The following is a 20,943-nucleotide window of genomic DNA, read 5'->3' on the forward strand; positions in this document are numbered from 1 at the left end:
TCTCAAATGTAAAAATTTGGGGAAAAGCAAAGAATGCTATAGGAGTTTAAAAGGTATACTTCAGGGTTTTCATTTTATGCATTCTAAAGTGAACCACACAATGGTAGACAAATCTTCTCTGTCAGACCTGTCCTGATCCAGCGGATGGTCGGGGGCTGTCGGCCCTTCGCTGAACACTGCAGATGTCCTTCCTTATTGAGCTCCAGGCACTGGTAGCCCTGTGGCGTTGGCGTGAACTTCAGACGCTCTGAAACAGACACCGCAATAGCGAAAGCTGTTGAGAAGTGCTCTGTAACACAGCCTCGAGTGGCTTTTATATATAGGCATTATATCAGCCACCTTGACATCCAGACAATGGCCTCAGCCATTGGAAAACCTACAACAAAACAACAGATATAAAACAGCACACAACAAACGTTCCTCACCAAGTACATATACCCGCGCCTGGGCGTTAAGTCTTCCCGCTTCCGTTTTGCTCTCACAGCTGTACAGGTGGCCGTCGTACACCTCCACGTTATTTATACGCAAAGTTCCATTGGAGAAGAGCTTGAAACGAACATCCTTTACAAAAGAGAGAGAGAGTGTGTGTGACAACATGATTACTACATTACTGCTTGATCGAATGTGCAGAGGATCGTCTTTCCCCAGTAGAAAAGTCACCACATCCTCGTTTTCAGACACATCAAAAGCCTCCTCTCGCCTCAGGAGGCAGCTAGAGATTGTGTTACGAATCTGATATCGGTATGACATCACTGTCCCACTCACCTCAGCGCTGATTGGCTGCATGTTGCGGTACCATGTGACCTCGGGTTCAGGCGTGGCACGTGTATGGCAGTGCAGGTATCCAGCGCGCCCCTCCTCCAGCTGACTGTCCACGGGTTTTTGGATCCACTCAGGTTTGGCTACACACAAAGAGCAGATGTTTAGGATCACAACAGCAATAATGGACAAGAGTTAAAATGAAATTACAGTTTTACAGCAGACATCTAGCAAAGGAATATTCCATTTTTTTACTTAATACTATTAGTAAGATAGACAGAAATGTGCTGCTAACATATTGCTAACATGCTTCAGGAACTAACGAGTTTTAGCACATTGATAGCAAGATTTTACACACTGCTAACATGTTTTAGCACATTACTAACATGATTTTACAGTCTGCTAGCATGTTTAAGCATGCTGCTAGCATGATTTTACACACTGCTAGTATGCTTTAACAGTGCTAGCTTGATTTTACACACTGCTAACATGTTTTAGAACATTACTAGCATGACTGTAGACTGCTAGTACGTTTTAAAATAATAGCATGTTTTTTCAGTCTCAACCTCAGACATCCAAAATGGGACATTCCCTCAAAATGGGAACATTTTGGGAGTTTGGATGTCAACACATGTTGACTAGAAAGTGTTATCTTTGTCCAGTGTCTGGGCCATTTCTCCCCAGAAGTTGTGACCGATAAAAATGTCTTTGTACTCTTTTAAAGTGGACCTGCCACATCTCTGAACTAGGGGTCGACCACTGTGTTTTTCAGGGCCGATGCGGTTACAGATTATTAAAGATCAAGTAGACCAATAACCGATATTTTGAACCGATATATATGTCTGGTGTAAAAATTTAAATTTACATCAAAATGAAGAAATTAATCTTTAAATTCTTTTAAATTCTTTTAACTGCAAATCGGTTTTCAAAAAAAACAATACGGATAACCATAGAGATGCTTAATATCGGTGCCAATAATCAGCTAGGATAATCCGTCAACCCCAACTGTGACCCCCCTTATGCAAGCACCTGTTGATGCGGGCACTGACAACTACTGATGTTGTCTCTAGTAGTTTGTTATTGCCGTTTCGTCTTTCCTTTCATTTCTGAACGTGAAACAGCAGTATTGACAAGTGCTCCCACCTTCTGGACAAACTAATTAGTTTGAAAAAATTCAACACACAAATTTGGTAAGAAAAATTAGGCTGTGTGTGTAAAGTACAGTCATATTATGCTGATAACAAAATTTCGGTCACAGGCACTGGACACGTAGCCTACTGTTTGTGTAAAAACCGAAGTATAGTTTAAACTTGCATTAGGATTAAGTGGTGCCTTATTCTGTTGCATTTGGAAAATGCTGAAAACCTAGCGCTCCAAAACAGTAAAGTTATATCGAATCGTTTAACTCAGCTAAGAAAAAAACTGATGACTGAGTCTCTGAGGGACTTTGACTTGTTTGACTGGGAATAGTAATTTATTTAAACTCCTGAAAGGTCCTGTTGTGTCACACTGAGTGACTTTCTGTCTTACTGTTATGGATCATCTACAGGACTTTAATTCATAAGATAGTATTAGTCATAATGAAGGAAAATTGGTGGAATGTGAGATATTTAGTAGAGGACAGTAGGGCCATATGCTAACAGAGTACGCAAATTAAATGCTTCTGGGAACACAAGGAGGATTTTTTTTGCGTTGTTGCATTCCGAAATGTGTTACCTACATGTCGCACTAATGGGCCACGTTTATACTGCAGTTCTGGATGCCCGATTTTGGTTTTTTGACTACATCCATTTTTTCTGATGGCCAGCTTTCATGTTTTTTTTTTTTTTTTTTTTTTTTTTAAATGATTCATGTCTGATATCTGCATTTATACTATAAACCTGGGAACCCAAAACTCAGGATAGATGTACTGACAGGTTGCCAGGTCTATAAACCAAACCCAGTCCAACTGCTATTCAAAACTAGCTCAGTTGTGTTTTTTAACATGGTTCCCCATCCTTCGAAATACTGGTTAAGAGAGATCTCTTTAACCTGTGGACTACAAAACAGTGCAGCAACTGTGCAAAATTAGCCCAATTCCACAGATAAATAATAGACTTGGCAACACTGTTTACTGTCCCAGAAAAGTGTCCACCTGAGTTGACGTCATTCACCACCATTGCTTTTTCAATGATGAATGAAATTACAGGGGAATATCCGATCTGTCCACTTACATGACAGACACAAATGCACATATTTGATTCATATCAGATTTATTTCCACATATGAATGAGCCCTGAGACTGATCTAAGAATACAGCACTCCATGTGCTTTTTTTTCTGCTTAGACGTTCATATCCGATCTGTGCCACATGAAAGGCTAAAAATTGGAACTGGGTCACTTAAACCATGTAATGTAACAGGTATCCCTTTCAGGCATAACAACAGTCTGAAGAGCTGAGAAAATCAATCTGACTTAATCTGAATTTTTCTTAAAAACAGACTAAACGTGTTAAAGTTGGTTCTGGGGCGTAACAGAAGCAAACTCTGATACCTTTAACATCTACATTATGCACATTTGGCTATGTTTCTGGCCTAAGACTTACTTGCTACAGTGACAGTCAACTCTTGTTTCTTCTGTCCAGCCTTATTTTGTGCAAAACATGTGTAGATTCCTGAGTCTTCACCACGAGTTGGGCTGAAAATCAGGTATAGCCCGTCCTGGTATACTCTGCCCTCGGCTGGAACTCGCTGTCCCGCATGTTCCCACCAAACCTCTGGCTCGGGGTGTCCACTGGGTGCTCGACAAGGCACCCGCTCCAGAGAATCAGCGGTAAACACTCTGGACTGTTTAGGCATCATTTCATCGATTTCTGAGGAGAAGAGATGACAAGAAACCACTTTGAGAGCAAAGCGTAATGTGAGGTATCAGAGAAGCGCTCCAAACAGTCCATGATTCACTGAAAACAATGTTATCCGAGCGGTGTAAGCCGCTCTTTCCTGTAAAAGCACCCAGGCAGGTGCCGTAAACAGAGATGGATTAGATGAGCTTCATTACTGAAGCTGCAGATAATGGCTCTACAGACACAATGCATCAGGAACCCAGAGTTCACCAGTATGTGAGGCCCAGACCAGACCTCTATACAGACAGTATCAACAAAATGCAATGGTGGGGAATTTAACTTTTGGGTCTGATTTTAAATTCACTTTCATACCTTAATAAATCCATTAAAAAACATATGAATTTAAAATAGGAATTTTGTAGATTTTAATTCATGTCTGTTAGGTTTAAGATCATCTGTATGCTGGTATATACTGAGTATGGTATCATACTAAAGGATGATTATAGAACTACTCAACTTTTAAAAGCAATAACAAGTAGCATACCATGGTTCATGCTGTAATGTAAACTTTACCCTATTGGCTGTTATAAAAAAAGTCCTTTGGTATGTTTAGTTCCTACATCACTGCATGTCTAACTGCACACTAATCAGTCTGAGCTTGTTACCTGCAATTCGCAACGAGGCCTCGAGAGTCACAGGGGGGCCACGGGGCCCTTGAGCCACACATCTATATAGGCCTGTGTTTCGCTGCTTCACCTGAGTGATGAAGAGGGTTCCATTGCTCAGAATAAAGACACTGTAGGAAAGATAGAGGCATATGGTAAAATGTATGCCCAGTTGCATGGTAAAGACAACTGTAAAGGAAATAAAAAAATAATAATAATAATAATTTGTCACTAACTAACACATTTCTTATGGAGAAAATGAATGAGATTACTGTTGCATATGAATCCAAGTCAGTCATATGATTCTAACATGATTCTAAAAGCATATAACTCAAACTTTACAAAGTAGAACACAAATTACTTCTAATTACACTCAAACTGAATTAAAATATAGTACCGGCTCTTGTTAGTCACCAGCTCATTCTCATGGTACCATTCAACGGTAGGCTGTGGTTCGGCTGTGAACTGACAGTGGAAAAGTGCTTCCTCATTCCTCATGACTACCAAATCTTCTGGCTTCACCACCGGCTGAGGGAAACTCTTATCTACAGATAGAGATCAAGATCATTCATTACAGAACGGGAATGTAAAACTTAAACGACAGATTCTCAAAGGAAAACTAAAAATGTTATATAATAAATACATCAGAAACACACATACCTATGATGTTAAGGGTGAAGTTGTCATTGCTGCACACATGGCCCGCTGCATTTTTCGCACAACAGTAGTAGACCCCGTTGTCATCAGGACTGGCGTTTGGCAGTGTAAGCGTTCTGTCTTTGTTGTTTATTTTGTAGTTCTTCTCTGATAGTAGTGTTCCATCTTTGTGCCAGCGATTGGTTGGCCTGTAGATTTAGTCAGGAGCAGGGTTATAATAGCTGAGGAAGTTTCTCTAAATCAGGAGTACCCAACCCTATTCCAGGAGAGCTACCAAGCCACAGCATTTAGCTCAAGGCTGGTCAACTCTGGCCCTCATGGTCCACTTTCCTGCAGAGTTTACCTCCAACCTTGATCAAACTTACCTGCCTGTTGTTTTCTAGTGTTCCTGAAGACATTGATTAGCTTGTTCAGTTGTGTTTGATAAGGGTTGGAGCTGAACTATGCAAGAACAGTAATTCTCAAGAGTTGCCTACCCCTATTTTAGATGCAACCCGAATCAAATACACATGAACCAGCTAATCACTTGAAGTTAACAAGTATGTTGGAGCAAAGTTAGAACTGAAGTCTTCAAAAAGGTAGCCCTCAAAGAACAGGGTTGGCTACCTCAGATTATATAAATCTCTAGATCGGGGTGCCCAAACTCGGCCCTCAGCCTCAACACACTCGCCGGTAAGTTTCTAGTATGCTTTGCAAGAACTTGATTAGATGGTTCAGGTGTGTCTATTTGGGGTTGGAGCTAAACTCTGCAGGACACCGGGACCAAGTTTGGGCACTCTATCTCTAGATTATAGTGTGCTCCAAACAGTTAAAGATGCTATGATAAATTCCATCAAACAAGACAGTAACAATGATCAACAACCCACTGAAATGACTGCAAGTGGATTGCAAATCAGTACAAAGGTGACCACAAGCCCTTTCTCCATGTAGTTTGTTGGTATGTTATCATGTCAAAAATCAATGCTGGTGCTATGTTCATGAGTATGTGAGCACAGAATATTTTGCAATATTAGTTGTGGCATTAAAATAAACCTTTAAGTGGACAATTTACCTTTAAAATCTGCCTCATTTAACAGACATATTGTTATTTGGGTAGCTGGATATAAGTTGCACACCTCTTAAACCAGGGGTGCCCAAACTTGATCCTGGAGGGCCAGTGTCCTGCAGGATTTAGCTCCAACCCCAATTAGACACACGTGAACCAGCTAATCAAGCTCTTACTAGGCATAGTAGAAACTCCCTGGCAGGTATGTTGAGGCAAGTTGGAGCTAAACTCTGCAGGACATCGGCCCTCCAGGACCGAGTCTGGGCACCCCGTCTTAAGCCAAAGGTGTCCAAACCTGCTTCAGGAGCTGCAACCTGCCCCAACACAACAGCCTGGAAGTTTCTAGTATTCTGCAAGATCTTTATTAGCTTGTTCAGATGTGTTAAATTAGGATTAGAGCTAAACTCTGCAGGATAATTACCATTCAGTAGCAGATATGGACACCAGTGCCTTAAACTGAAAGTGTAATTCCTTTATCCACATTTCGCTCTGGCTCACGGACAGTGTGCGTGACATAACTTTCTTCATCAGCATAGTCCACTGATGTCCTTGGACAAGTCCACAAGCACCACACACTTGTCCATGGACAAAAGCAAAAATACACTTGTGATTTAAATGGTCTATACAGTGTCCATCTAGACCAGTGGTGTCCAAACCTGTTCCTGAAGGGTCACTCTCCGGCAGAGTTTAGCTCCAACCCTAATTAAACACACCTGAAGCAGATAATCAAGGTCTTCAGACTTACAAGAAACTTTCAGGCAAGTGTGCTGGTGCTAAACAGGATGTTGGCACTCCAGGAGCAGGATTGGACACCCCTGGTTCCCAAACACATTCCTGAAGCCCCCCAACACTACATGTTTTCCATGTCTCCTTAAACAAACACACTTGATTCAGATCATCAGCTCACTAGTAGAGATTTCAAGACCTGAAACAGGTGTGACAGACAAAGGAGAGATGGGGGGCTCCAGGAACTTGGTTGGGAACCACTGGTCTAGGGTATAATGCAGAAAACTAAGCATACCTGGACTTTTATGACAATAACACAAGGAGCTCTGCATTACGAGCTGCAAAACTCAATGACATTAAATTGAGCTTGTGTAGCTAAATGCACACACATCCACAGCATGTTTCTGATCTAAAGCTAGGAATCAGACATGCAATTCCTCACCGTGGGTGTCCGTCAATGTTGCACCGTAGCACGACTTGTGAGGAGCTCTGAATGTCTGCCTCTGATTCTGGACTCTTCAGACTCACCATGCCACTTTCCAACCCTGTGAGACAGACATGTTAAAGACTAACAGCTTGATGATCAGGAGATGGCTGAAACCCTTGTCGAAACTCTCGGTGCTCATTATCAAAAACAAACTCCCCCATTCACACCATCTGGTCATGCTTTGCGCCCGCCGCAAAAACAGGCCTCTCCATTCAGTTGACCTTACTTGTTATCTGACACAAGCGGCCGGACGCTGCATTTCAACCAATTAATCTTGGCATTGGGCATAAAGGGGTGCTTTGTCTGGCCTCCACTTGCTGGCTCAAAATAACCTTGTCTCACGCGGGCGTTGTTTAGCTTGCTGCAGTCGCAAAGGGGGTGAAGTGGGCCAGCTACGAAGGGCCAATGGTTCACATGTGTTTTTACATGCCAGGAAAAGCAAGAGGTAGGGAGTTTGACTAACTTGTTAAGACTCAGAAAGAAGGGATAATTTGAGCTTAACACTCACATTTGATGTTAAAGGAGGCCTCGCCGGTGTGGTACTCCTCAGCAGTGCTGTTCTTCGAGGCAAAGCACTGGAAGTTTCCTGAGTCAAGCGTACGGTCAATGGCAGTGAATTTCAGGTTGCCTCCTTCCAGAAATCGCCTCTCAGAATTGGTAACCTCCTCACCGTTGTGTTTCCAGGAGTAGATGACACCTTGAGGGTCATTTACTTCACACCGTAACATGGCACTGCGCCCATGCAGGGCATCCTGGGATTTTGGCTCCTTGGTGAAAGAGAAAGAGGCCGCCTGCACGAGGATCACTATCAGGAAAGAAAAAGCACAGGCATGAAGAAAGATAACCTAAAGAACTAACCTAGTAGGTCATTGCCAGCGCTTACAGGTCCAGACGGACAACTTGTGATGTTGATTAGCAAGATGCTGAAACGCAGGTGAAAGAATGTAGCTTTGAAAAAAAGCAGAACACCCCCCTCACCCCTCCCTCAAACTCTGAGTTTGTTCTTTGTTTTCATCCAGCTGGAACTTCAAGGCCAGACGCCCAGGTGTGCTTTAGACAGACAGGCCCAGCTGGGGTAGACAACGCAAGAACTGGACCTTTTAACGCTGACCCAAACGATAACCTTAACCATTATGTATTTGAGTAAAACTATTGGCACTGGCCTCATTTTAGATCAAAGAGTGGCTATAGCATGCAGTACACTCCCCTGAATTGTATACTAAAGAGTTTACTGAAGGAAAGCATGTGAGGTGAGTGCACGAATACCTGTATAAACATGCATCATGAAGCCCAAAGTGTGGGCTTTTACATTTCACCATTACCCTGATCCATTTGGACAACACTGTTCACTTCAAAATACATAGAAGTACTTCATTTTTCACTATGTGAAAAAAAACATGCTAGCATAAAGTGAAGCTAGTTACTATCGAGACCTTCTATAGTAAGCTCCTATGTCCTTGTTAGGGTGCTCTGAATGATTGCTAGGTCAATTCTATGATGATTGCCAAGTGTACCCAGCTCCTGGGTTATTCCGAACTGTACACCACAGAAAAATTAGAGGGAGGGAGTCTGTTTTCTGATGAGTCCAATTCAAACCACTAATTCCTAAGCAAGTACAAGGCTGTTTTGTGAAACTTTTTGACTCATTAAAAAGAACCAAAGCATAAGAGTTATTTATTGGTGAATCTTGTCAGCCAACATCTCGTTTTTGTACTTGAAAGCCAAAGTGCTGTCTAGCGATATTAGCCTAGCACAGGGGTGCTCAACCCTGTTTCTGGAGATCTACCTTTCTGCAGGGTTCAGCTCCAACCCTGATCAAACACACCTGAACCAACTAATTAGGATTTGAAGGAGCACTTGATAATTACAGACAGGTGTGTTTGATCAGGGTTGGAACTAAACTCTGCAGAAAGGCAGATCTCCAGGAACAGGGTTGGGCACCTCTGGCCTAGCATGACCATTCTCAATCGCGATCTACAGCCTTTTTTATATAATGCAAATGTGTTTGAAGGCAAAGTTGCACACAAGATGATATGTGAATAGATTGCGCCCTCTACTATATGGTCAAAACAGTGTATAGGGCTATATGTAGGCTATTTTATTTATTATCAAATTGACAGAGAATGTGTTGCACATTCCAATATATGGTTCATATATTTGGTTTGCAATATTGTGAAATTCGCTACATAGTCCAATCCCTGGTTTAAATCCCTAAACTGACTGTGAGCAATAGTAAAGTTCACGTTGATACGCCAGTGAAAACGCAATTGATGGTTTTATACCACTCCTGTAAAAACAGCATTCCGACGAGCCAACTTCTACTCCTAAACAAAAAAGAGGCAGCCCTGTGAATGACAGGGTCTAATCTCTGGCGCCTCTGCCCATTTTCTACCCCGCAGGGTGAAGCTCTGAAGACTTCCCATCCAGACAGACAGAAGTCAGTCTCGCTCCAGCGAGCACAGCTCGTGCTGGGAGAAGACCAGCATGCACTGGGAATGGGAAACGAAGCCCGGATTCCCTGTGGAGCGGAGTAAAACATATTCAATAAACAGCTGCGATGAGTGACTGAAGTTTGAACCATACAGAGATATTTCATGAGTGCTCTGGATGTTTGAGGGGGTGAAGGAAGGTTGCACCTGTCAGGAGGGAGATAACCTCTCTTTAATTCACTCTGACACTAAATGTCGCATCGGCCTATGAAACCCTGTTTCTACATTCATCTGCTGCTGTCTTTTGTGTCTGTCATCTCCATCTGCACCTGTTTAGGTCAGCAGGTCATGCTTGAGACCAAGTCATATAATGATCTTCAGGTCCAGGTATACTTAAATTATTGCTGAATTTTATATTGTCAGCATACTTTGTGTCTTATCACCAATTTAGATTCCTATTCCATCAACAGAGCTGGGTTGTAACTGATTGCATGTAATCTGGATTACGCAATCAGTTTACATAAATTAAGTACTTGTAATTAGATTAATTTTCATTTTCAAATACTTGTAATCAGACTAGTTACTTTTTGACTGACTACATGATTACACATTATGTACATAATAGCAATAAATCATTCATAATTTATTAATACTCCCTAATTCTTCTTTTTCATTTATTAAATTTTCCTGTCTAAAACAATCTACCACTTATAAACATTCAGAAAGTCTTTAAGTTTTGTAGACATTCACACAAAGAGTCATGTGGCTATAATTACACAGAAAATTGAGGCCACACAGCATTTGACCACTGGATGTATAAAAATCACTTCAGTTTTGAGAAGTGTTTCCTCAACATGTCAACACTGCATCAACTACTCATGAACAAACATTAATTTTTATTTAGGTTATCAGTCAGTGGATAAATTAACCATATTTTTGGAAGGCTTTCGTCTTTCAAACACATTAAAATTCACAAATTTGTGTTATTTCTTATTTACATGCAGGGCAGGGATTCCCAAACTTATTTGTCAGCCGAACCCCTTTCAGCTAATATATTTACAGTAACACTTTAGGAAATACTTATTCACTATTAACTATGACTTTTCCCCTCAATAAATTCCTAATTTGCTGCTTATTAATAGCTATTAAGGTAGTTGTTACGTTTAAGTATGGGCAGGATTAGGGATGTAGAATAAGGTCATGTAGAATAAGGCATTAATGTGCTTAAGTAGTACTAATAAATGGCTAATATTCTAGTAATATGCTTGCTAATAAGCAACTAGATCAGAGAATGCAAAATAAAGTGTTACCATATTTACTTGTAATCCCCCCTGAGATATTAAGGTAAAAAGTTAATAATAAAGTAAGACATTTGCATGTTCACGGTTCTCTTTATGGTCACATGACATGCAGGTAAACACTTTTTGATGTTAATAACAAAGAATGTAATAAGTTTTCTTTCTCTTTGTATTTTGCGTCAATATGCTACAGGATTATCGAAGTCAAAGTAGGGCTGCACGATTAATCGAACACGATTTTCCATGCGCATTTTGTCAATAAAGTCGGTTCTGTAATCAGCAGTAAATCTCCATCACCTGCTTTCAGATGGAGCAGCAATTACTACACAGAGCTGTAGTTCACTGATAGGTTACGCAAAAAAAATCGTAGACGATATTATTGCGCGATTATGAAATCGAAACAAATAGTTTGCGATATTGACAGCTGTTTGCGTAGCTTCTCGGTGAACTATGGCTCTGTGTAGGTGTACATCTGAAAGCATGTGAAAATACCACATTTAATAACGTGTCTTCTTCTGATGTATTTTGCGTTTCTGCGCGAGAGCGCCCTCTGGCCTTCGGATGAAGATTTACTGCTGATGACAGAACCGTACTTCACTGAAAGATACGCATGACAATCGCAGCTTCTGTCTAATCGCAATTACGATTTCATTTTGATATATCATGCAGCCCTAGTCAAAAGTAATCTGAAAGTAATCTAAAAGTAGTCTGATTATATTACCGTCATTTTCGTCATGTAATTTGGAATCAGCAACGGACTACAATTTGTAAGTAATCCACTCAACAAAAAGCAAGCCTAGTAGTCTTTACCTACTAAAAAAAAAAAAAAAAAAAAAAAAAAAAATCTTCTGACTGCATTTGTGTTTTCTGGATGTGGTTATGATTACGCCTGCGAAGAATGCACACCCACAGAACTCGACAAAAGTTAATAAACATCACCAAATGTTACACGTAAACCACCCCCGGCTGTATCCTTGTTTTCCCCTCACGCAGACAGCAGTCATTACGTCTGTATTCAGAGCTCTATGGAAAGCAGAATCATGCCTCTACATGCCAATCTCCAGGATACAAGATCTTTATCCATGCACCTGACACTGTGAGATCTCTATTGTTCTTAAACAGCAAAGTCTGGCATCTTCTTTAGACCTTATTCATAACAGTTAAAGTCTGTCAGCATTCTGGAGAACTACCATACTACTACAGCATTAAAGGAATATCTTGAACCCAGTGCAAGTTAATCTCCATGGACAGGATTTACAACATTCATCGCCATAGACAATTTCATCTCGGGTCTCAGTTATGCACATCTATGGGGCAAATGTACCTCAGGGTTTAAAAGCATTCACTAAAGAAGCTCCATGATTTTTCCCATTAACAAAATAAATCTTTGTTTGCCTTTTGTTTACATGTCATGTTCTCACCCCACCCACTCCAAGTCCAATTTTATTAACACAAATGCAGTTTGCTTTACAAACCAAGGGCCACAGCCAACGATGTGTTCCTCCATCCGTAGCGGGTCAGTCCTGCCACAAACCCTCACCGAAACACAGGAAAACAACTACACAAACACAGATGTATAGCTCTTCTTATGCGCATTTTCCCATCTAAGGCTTGGTCAGAAAAACAATCTCTCTGTGGCTCTGCGTGACCAAAAGACCTTGTCTGTTAGCTCCCATATGACCATAAGGCAGAATTAACTCACCACTCAACACCGACCACACAGCTGCACAACAATCGCCACACAATCAGACTGACCATGACCGACCACAATCGAAAGCTTTAAATAACGCATGAAAACAACTCCAAATGTAGATTACAGAAAGACACTGGGTTAAAACAATGGAAAAATACACTATATCTACAGTACAATCCGCAAGAGAGTATGCATGATCAAAGACTAATAGGGCGTTCAGTGTTTTAAATAAAACCATTTATCCATGTTGTGTTTATTCGCTGACGCTTATTCAAGTTCTCAAGAAACCAAAAAGCCAATATCCACACGACTTTCATTGGCCCTGATGAGAACAGGATGCTTTGGTGCAAGAGCACGAACCTGGCTGAAGCTGCTCTCCACTTCCTGGATTCCTGTGGAGGAATTTGAATTTTTTGGGACAAAGATGCCATTCATGGCCTCTCTACAACTAACAAGCCAGGAGAGAACCAGGAGAGGAACCTGATTGGCTGAAGAACATATAAACTTTATGTACATACTAGGCTTGCTCACAAAATCTCTCCAAAGAGCATGGGTTGTGCTCGAACACTAATCAAACTGTTCAAACTGGCCTCTTTTAACACAAACCTCAAGATATCGGATGGACCGAAACATTTGGTAGCAACAGTTTTTTTGTAGACAAAATCTGAACAAATATAAGTCTTCACAAAAAGTGCTTTATTACTACAAATAAGACCAAAACAAAACATGGTTATTGCAGTTAAACTATGGTAACCACAAATTAACCATGTTTTTGCTACACTAACCATAGTTTAACCATTATATTTGTAGTAAAACTGTGGTTATACAAATGGAAATCAATCCACCACTACTCACAACACTTTTAGTATATTAAAACCATGCTTAATTTTTGTGAGGGCCAAGCTCACCACCTTCACAAAGGGCCTTTGATGGCAGGCGATCATCTCGGAGCAAAACTTTATAAGGCGCGTCTGCGGTCCAACTCCAGTCTGCCGCTGGAAAATCTGGGAACCACTAATCAGCCTGTATCAAAGTCATGACTGATTTTCCATTAAACAAATGAGGGATAAATGCACAGCCGTCCCGTCATTAACACAAAATAAATCTGTCAATTCTACAATTTAGCAGAAAGCCGCCATTCACCAATCACAATCAAGTATTGCAGAGAGACTCGTCTTCTCTTGCTCTGCCTGAACAGTTTTTGTTCCGGTTCATGACAGTTAGGGTATGTTGAAAAACTCCAATCGTATTTTCTCCCTCAACCTCAAAAAATTATTTTAAAATCATCCTACATTGCTGCAGAAGTACCGACCCAGTCTTTGCAAAGTGAACATGCAAAGAAGATCAAACACCCTTAACAAAAAAGGTAAAACAGCGATATAGGATGATTTTGAAGTTGAGGGAGAACATGAGATGGGAGTTTTTCGACATACACTAACTGCCATGAACCGGAACAAAAACTGTTCAGGCAGAGTAAGACAAGACGAGCATTTGACATTAAAAAGTATTAAATTGTATAATTTTTATTAAAATAACAGATCATTACGCTAGATAAGACCCTTCTTTCTCAGTTGGGATCGTTTACAACCACATTTGGGATCGTTTGAAGCCGCATTTAAACTGCATTTTGGAAGTTCAAACTCGGGGCACCATATCAGTCCATTATATGGAGAAAAATCCTGAAATGTTTCCCTTCAAAAAAACATAATTTCTTTACAACTGAAGACAGAAAGACATGAACATCTTGGATGACAAGGGGGTGAGTACATTATATGTAAATCTTTGTTTTGGAAGTGGACTTTAAAAATAAATGCTTTAAACATTACATTACATATTACATTAGACACATACTTGCATTAAAAGGTGCAACAAAAAGCACAGTCGGTATGCTAGGGAGGATAAGTTTGAAAGAGCTGTTGATTTATAAGTCCTCCATATTAAACAAAGCCCTTTGGGGTGGTGGACTCAGACCGTACTGTAATTTTAGACTCGCCCGACACATTGTGCCACCCACAGATGTTGAGACAGTAAAGCAGAGGAGTGAAGGCAAGCAGGGACACATGAAGAGTTCCACGTACCCTCATCAACTGCTGCTGATGAACTCCACCTGTCCTCTTAAAACACTACCCGTTTAATTGGGCTGTTAATCTGATCTAAAACCATGAGAACGGCCCACATGGAAATGTGAGCGCTGAGGGTCGGCCCATGGAAAATAACACTTGAACTGGAGTTTATGAGATAATCTTTTAGAGTTTTCAATGACATTTTACTAAAGCAATAGTACTGTGAGATGCAATAGAGTCACATATTTCACATATTATATACAGTTATGTGGAGCAGGATTTTAGACCAACATGGTTTCATTCTAGCCACAACAATAGAAAACTATGCAGTGCATTTGCATGACCAACTTGAACCATTTGCAAAAGCAAATTGGGGAAATACTTTGTCCTTATGTGAAATTACTGATTTTAAAGTTAAAACACAATAGACCGATAGGTTTGTCAATGGCCAATAGCAACATAAATCAAGGTAGCCAACTGATGAAATAATTTAGTGATAGTAATATAAGAATATTTATTTTATCATATATACTCAAAATGTCTTCAAACAATATTTGATAACAGTATAGAATAGCCAATCCAATCCCATGAAAAAACGTAACTATTTTACAATTTGGCGATTTCATATGAATTTGTATGATTTGATTGGGTTAATAATAAAGGTCCACCTCAACCCTAAACTTAACCCTCAGTAAATCGATGGTATGAAAACTAGGGCCCTATTATTTCCGCGATGCGGAAAATGCGGACGGAAAAAACAGAATCCGGTCATAAAAAGAATTTACTCTATAATGTGGAATGTCATGGAATTTGCCAAATTTTGGATCAATAAATAAAAAGTAGGTCAGTACACTTAAATCAAAACGCAATACAGTCTAGTGCCTATGAATATTAAGCTGTAAAAATACTATTTAACTATGAATTCACCATGTTCTGCTTGTCACTGTGTGAATGAATGGTGCAGATGCACGGTTTCGTTTACTACACAGATACTGAAGTGCTTGTGACTGTTGCGATGTTTTTGTGGGTTCAATATATAACAGTACATTAACACAATCTACACAACTGCTCTGAGTCACTTCTTAAGCATTTTACTGTTTTCTTTTGAAAAAAATTATCAAATTAATTAGACATGTTTTGAACATTAACATTTAACTAAACCATTAAATTGTAATCCAGAAAATGAATGGAAACACAGAGTTTGGTGAGAATGAAACTAACTTTAACTAACTTAAATTGTGAAATTTCCATTATTTCAATTAATTAGACATGCTTTTTGGTGAACTTTTTTTTTAAAAAATGTAACCATTAAAATAGAGTCTAAAAAAATTAAAATGGGAAAAAATGGAATCCAAAAAAATTAAAATTTGGGGGAAAAAACAGGCCTGTCAAATGATTAATTGCAATTAATCACATACAAAATTAAAGTTTGAGTTTGCCTAATATATGTGTGTGTACTGTGTGTAATTATTATGTGTATATATAAATACACACAAATTAATGTATATATTTAAGAGAAATATGTAATTTATGTACAAAATATTTTTATTTATATATAATATAAATTCTATAAAAATTATAATAAATACTTATATGAATATGCTTGTATTTATATATACATAATAATTACACACACATATATCAGGCAAACTCTAACTTTTATTTAGTATGTGATTAGTCGCGATTAATCGTTTGACAGCCCTAGAAAAAAAAAAAATATATATATATATATATATATTATATATAAAAAAAATCAAATGGATTTCATAGGGCCCTAGAAAACGTATGAATGACAATCAATAAATTCGCAACCAATTTTACCACCTAGTGCCTAGTCAACACAAATATTATTTCAAAATGTGATCGCAAATTTTTGTAATGATTACTCATGCAGCTTTACTGTCAACACATTATCACAGCAATTCGTTACCATTTATCTATGTGGTTAAAAGATTTTGGAACTGCCAAATAATGGCCAAACAGTATCAGTATCATTATTTTTCATTCAAAAAATTAATTATGTTTACTATATGTGCATATTTTACCATCAATGCTCAGAAAACAGTGGTTTCTATTTTGTGAAAAAGGAACATTTTAATGGTGATCAAAAACGTTTAACCAAGATCTTGCTTGATTTAACGTTTAGCCGTTTAACTCCCTGAGGGAAACTAGATATCAGTGCCTGTTAGCCCTCAAACGTCCCGTCAGCCCCCTCCAGGCCTTTGACCCCAAAACACAGAGATTTGCAAGGTGCTCCATCATCTATTGAATAGGTGGGAGACTCATTTCATTCAGGAAGGAAGCTGTTTTTGCAGCTGTTCTCAGTATCACAGTCGTCATATTGTGCTCGGACGCGGCTGAACAGGTGCCACTGCTAGGATCATACCGCGTAACAAGATGGAGGCGAGTACACACGCATGCAGGAGCAGTGCTGGCTGAAGGATTGGGTGGGGTTAAGGAAACAGCCAGAAGGGACCACTGAAAATCCAGTCTGATCAGAGCCCGGACGGCTGGTGGAGGTGCCAGACGCCAAAGAGGGATTATATTACAGAACATTAGCGGCCATCATGGCGATTTGGTATTGAGGGAGTGTCACAACTGGAGTTTGTTTATGTGCAATTATTTACAGCAATTGCTGGACATACTATATTAAGAGAGAAGAGTTTAAACTAAATTACTAAAGTTACAATGTCTACATAATCTTATAATTTCAAAGATTTGGTAGACAATTTCTTTCAAATATTCATAGGCAGTTGAGTTGTTAAAACACTTATTAAAAGATTGCGCCAAACTATTTACCAGGACAAAAACAAAGAATGTAGTTCTTTTAATGAGGTCTACTTCATTATGATATCAGGACGTTGACAGCGTTTGCAGGGCGAAACCCGTGACACAGTTTGTATTGTGCTCCATTCAGTGTTCACTGCTATTCACAAGGAGGTCTAAAAAGGTCAAACTGAGCCTCCACACTTGTGGAAACCCAACACCTTACATCATTAGCAGGGCCAAGGGCTTTGCATGCAGAAGAAAAGCACAGGTTTCTCTGTGTTTATGTGAGCGATGATGGGTGGTGAGACAGAGGCGGGGGGGATTGCCAGGAGTCCTGAAAATAACAAACGCCAAGTTTATAGGCATTATACAGATAACTCATAGAGCAGCCTGTACTCTGACTGAAATTGGTTTTATCTTTCAATGGTAAATAGCTTTTGTTGACACATCTCAATGATGATGATGGCAGCTCTTTTTAGATTCGAAAACATCAACCTTTCAAGGAATAGTTCATTCAAAACTACACAACAATACAGTAGTTCACAGGGACAATGGCAAATAAAGATGTCCATAATTAAGAAAAGAGGAAAACTAATCTAGTTTAAAGCAGAAGTCCACTTCCAGAACAAAAATTAAGATAGATAATTTACTCACACCTTTGTCATCCAAGATGTTCATGTCTTTCTTTCTTCAGTTGTGAAGAAATTAGGTTTTTTGAGGAAAACAATTCAGGATTTTTCTCCATATAGTGGATTTCTATTGTGCCCCTGAGTTTGAACTTCCAAAATGCAGTTTAAATGAGCTTCAAAGGCTCTAAACGCTCCCTTATCCAGCAAAACGATCGGTTATTTTCTAAAACAAAATTGACAATTTGTATACTTTTTAAAGTCAAATGCTCATCTTGCCTAGCTCTGCGTGAACTCTGTGTAATCCGGGTCAAGACAGTTAGGGTATGTCGAAAAACTCCCTTTGCATTTTCTCCTCCAACTCCAAAATCATCCTACATTGCTGCAGAAGTGAACGCGCAAGGAGGGTCAAACACCCTTTACAAAAAACAGTAAAACAGGACGATTTTGAAGTTGGAGGAGAAAACGAGATGGTAGTTTTTCGACATACACTAACTGCTATGAACCGGAATACACAGAGTTCACGCAGAGCTAGCCAAGATGTGCATTTGAGGTTAAAAAGTATATAAGAAAAATGCAAACAAAAAAATGAATTTTGAGGGGAAAAAAAAACAGGGCTGTCAAACAATTAATCGCGATTAATCGCATACAAAATAAAAGTTTGAGTTTGCCTAATATATATGCATGTAGTGTGTGTGTAATTATTATGTATATATAAATACCCACAAATGAATGTATATATATTTAAGAGAAATGTGTTATGTACAAAATATTTTTATTTATATAATATAAATTCTATAAAAATGATAACAAATACATATACTATAAATATTTCTTAAATTTATACATGAATATGCTTGTATTCATATATACACATAATAATTACAAACAGTACACACACACACATACATATATTAGGCAAACTCCAACGTTTATTTTGTATGTGATTAATCACGATTCTGGAAAAATTGATAATGACGATTTTTTTTTGTTGTCCAAATAGATCATGTTTCACCCACATTTCTAAACTAAACTAAATAGCATGTAATTTACTAGAGGCTGTGATGAGATATTAATTGCTGCAGATTATTTAAAAAATTCTAATTAATTTGAATGAATTAAAGGGAAAAAATGGTTTGAATGAAGGATTCAATGACTCACTCATAACTACATCACTTGTTTCATGTACAGGCAGGTAATTTTTTTTCCCAAAATTAACCAATCGTTTTGCTAGATAAGACCCTTATTTCTCAAAAGATTGATTCAAAAGATTGATTTAAAAGATTCAAGCACATTTAAACTGCATTTTGGAAGTTCAAACTCACGGGCACCACAGACGTCCATTATATGGAGAACATTCCTGAAATTTTTTCCTCAAAAAACATTTGTTTACGACTGAAGAAAGAAAGACATGAACAACTTTGATGACAAGGAGGTGAAAAAATTATCTATACATTTTTGTTCTGGAAGTGAACTCCTCCTTTAAACTACACCGCACAAGTTCTTAGAAATGTGCTCATTGTGGTTGGAAACACTGCTTACCATTTTCAAAAAAATGACTCTAAAAATGTGTCTAAAAACACTTTCTTTATACCTTAAATGTGTACGCATTGTAATAATTTCCCTTTTTAAAATATTATTCAATTTTTTTTTTGTTTTACAAATGTCATTATTTATTATAAATAACATGACGTTTTAAGGAGTCACGAAACATGACATTTTATAACTTGAACTAACCTTTCCTTGTCATGAACATGTCAAACTATCTTTATTATATTTATATTTTAAGAGATTTATTGACCTTGACACACAGCCCTAAAGATTTGCAGGATATGATATTTCATGTCTCTTTTTTTCACCCTGTGTGTTTCTACATGTCGGTCAGACCTTTGATTTGGCAGATAAATTCTTATTTTTCTTGCGTTTTCTTTTGAAACATTTATAAGCAATGAAACCGCTATGTTTGCTTTTTCCTATAATACTAATAATAGTTCATGCCAAACTAAGAATTTAATTTTAATGACTTTTTTTCTTGATATCCCAGAGAGTGATATCCCACTCTACATGTTTTAATTCCCCTTAAAACATCAAAATGAATTTGAATTTAGAAATTAAAAATGGTCATCATGTAAAAGGAAGATTAAAGTCATTGTGTATATGAAGTGAATTTGTAATTAATTGAGTACATTTAAAAATACAGACAAAATGATGGTGCAGTGCCAACTAGGACTATCAACGAGCATTTTAGTAAGTAGGTTAAGAGGTTAAGCAATCGTTACGTAGGCCATTTAGAAGTCTTAAAAGTGCAAATGCAAAAAAACTGTTTTACATTTTTACAAATGTAAAAACAAATAGTACTGTTAGGATTTATTTAAGATGCACAGTGAAAAATTATTAGCACTAATAAATGTTTGCACCTCACCTTTTTGACTGCATTTGTAGAAGTTTCCCTTTCAGATGGAAAAAATATGAGAGAGAGGCTGGAAAATGTTTAGGAAAAACACAATCGTCTATTTTTGACTAAGTATTATAAACAGACGTCAGAGACAATTTTTAGCTTGTCCTCATCAATAAATCAAATGCACTAAGATGAGAAGGAAGAGCATGTGTGTTTAATTTGAGTCCAAGTTCATGACTAAGCACTTGTTCAGGGAATGCGGTCCCGTCCTGGGGGTCGCTGCTCAATGCAGACGCTCCAGGACATCCCACATCCTCCTATGACCCTCCACGTGTTTACAGTATGAGACGGGGAATGTGATGCAACTAGTCATTCTCTGACATTACAGGAACATTAGTTGAACATGTTGAGAGCTTCACACACTTGCAGCGTTGCCCTTAAACTCTAAACAACAGGAGCGTCTGACGAGTGTTTTAGGAGACACCATGGAGCCCTAATACAAACAGA

At 38.6% G+C, this 20,943-nt stretch overlaps 1 protein-coding gene across 1 annotated transcript in view; it reads right to left on the minus strand.

The window, feature by feature from the left end:
- ptk7a (protein tyrosine kinase 7a) overlaps nt 1-20,943 on the minus strand; it is a 36,376-nt gene that overhangs the window by 7,973 nt on the left and 7,460 nt on the right. The window contains exons 2-10 of the mRNA XM_051095269.1: nt 7,669-7,965; nt 7,116-7,218; nt 4,906-5,090; nt 4,643-4,790; nt 4,246-4,376; nt 3,344-3,610; nt 766-902; nt 426-561; nt 128-247 (exon numbers count right to left, since the gene is read on the minus strand). Coding sequence (XP_050951226.1) covers nt 128-247; nt 426-561; nt 766-902; nt 3,344-3,610; nt 4,246-4,376; nt 4,643-4,790; nt 4,906-5,090; nt 7,116-7,218; nt 7,669-7,965 — 1,524 coding nt within the window. The remainder of the gene's footprint in view (nt 1-127; nt 248-425; nt 562-765; nt 903-3,343; nt 3,611-4,245; nt 4,377-4,642; nt 4,791-4,905; nt 5,091-7,115; nt 7,219-7,668; nt 7,966-20,943) is intronic.

The sequence above is a fragment of the Labeo rohita genome, chromosome 22, assembly GCF_022985175.1.
Source record: "Labeo rohita strain BAU-BD-2019 chromosome 22, IGBB_LRoh.1.0, whole genome shotgun sequence".
Lineage (NCBI taxonomy): Eukaryota > Metazoa > Chordata > Actinopteri > Cypriniformes > Cyprinidae > Labeo > Labeo rohita.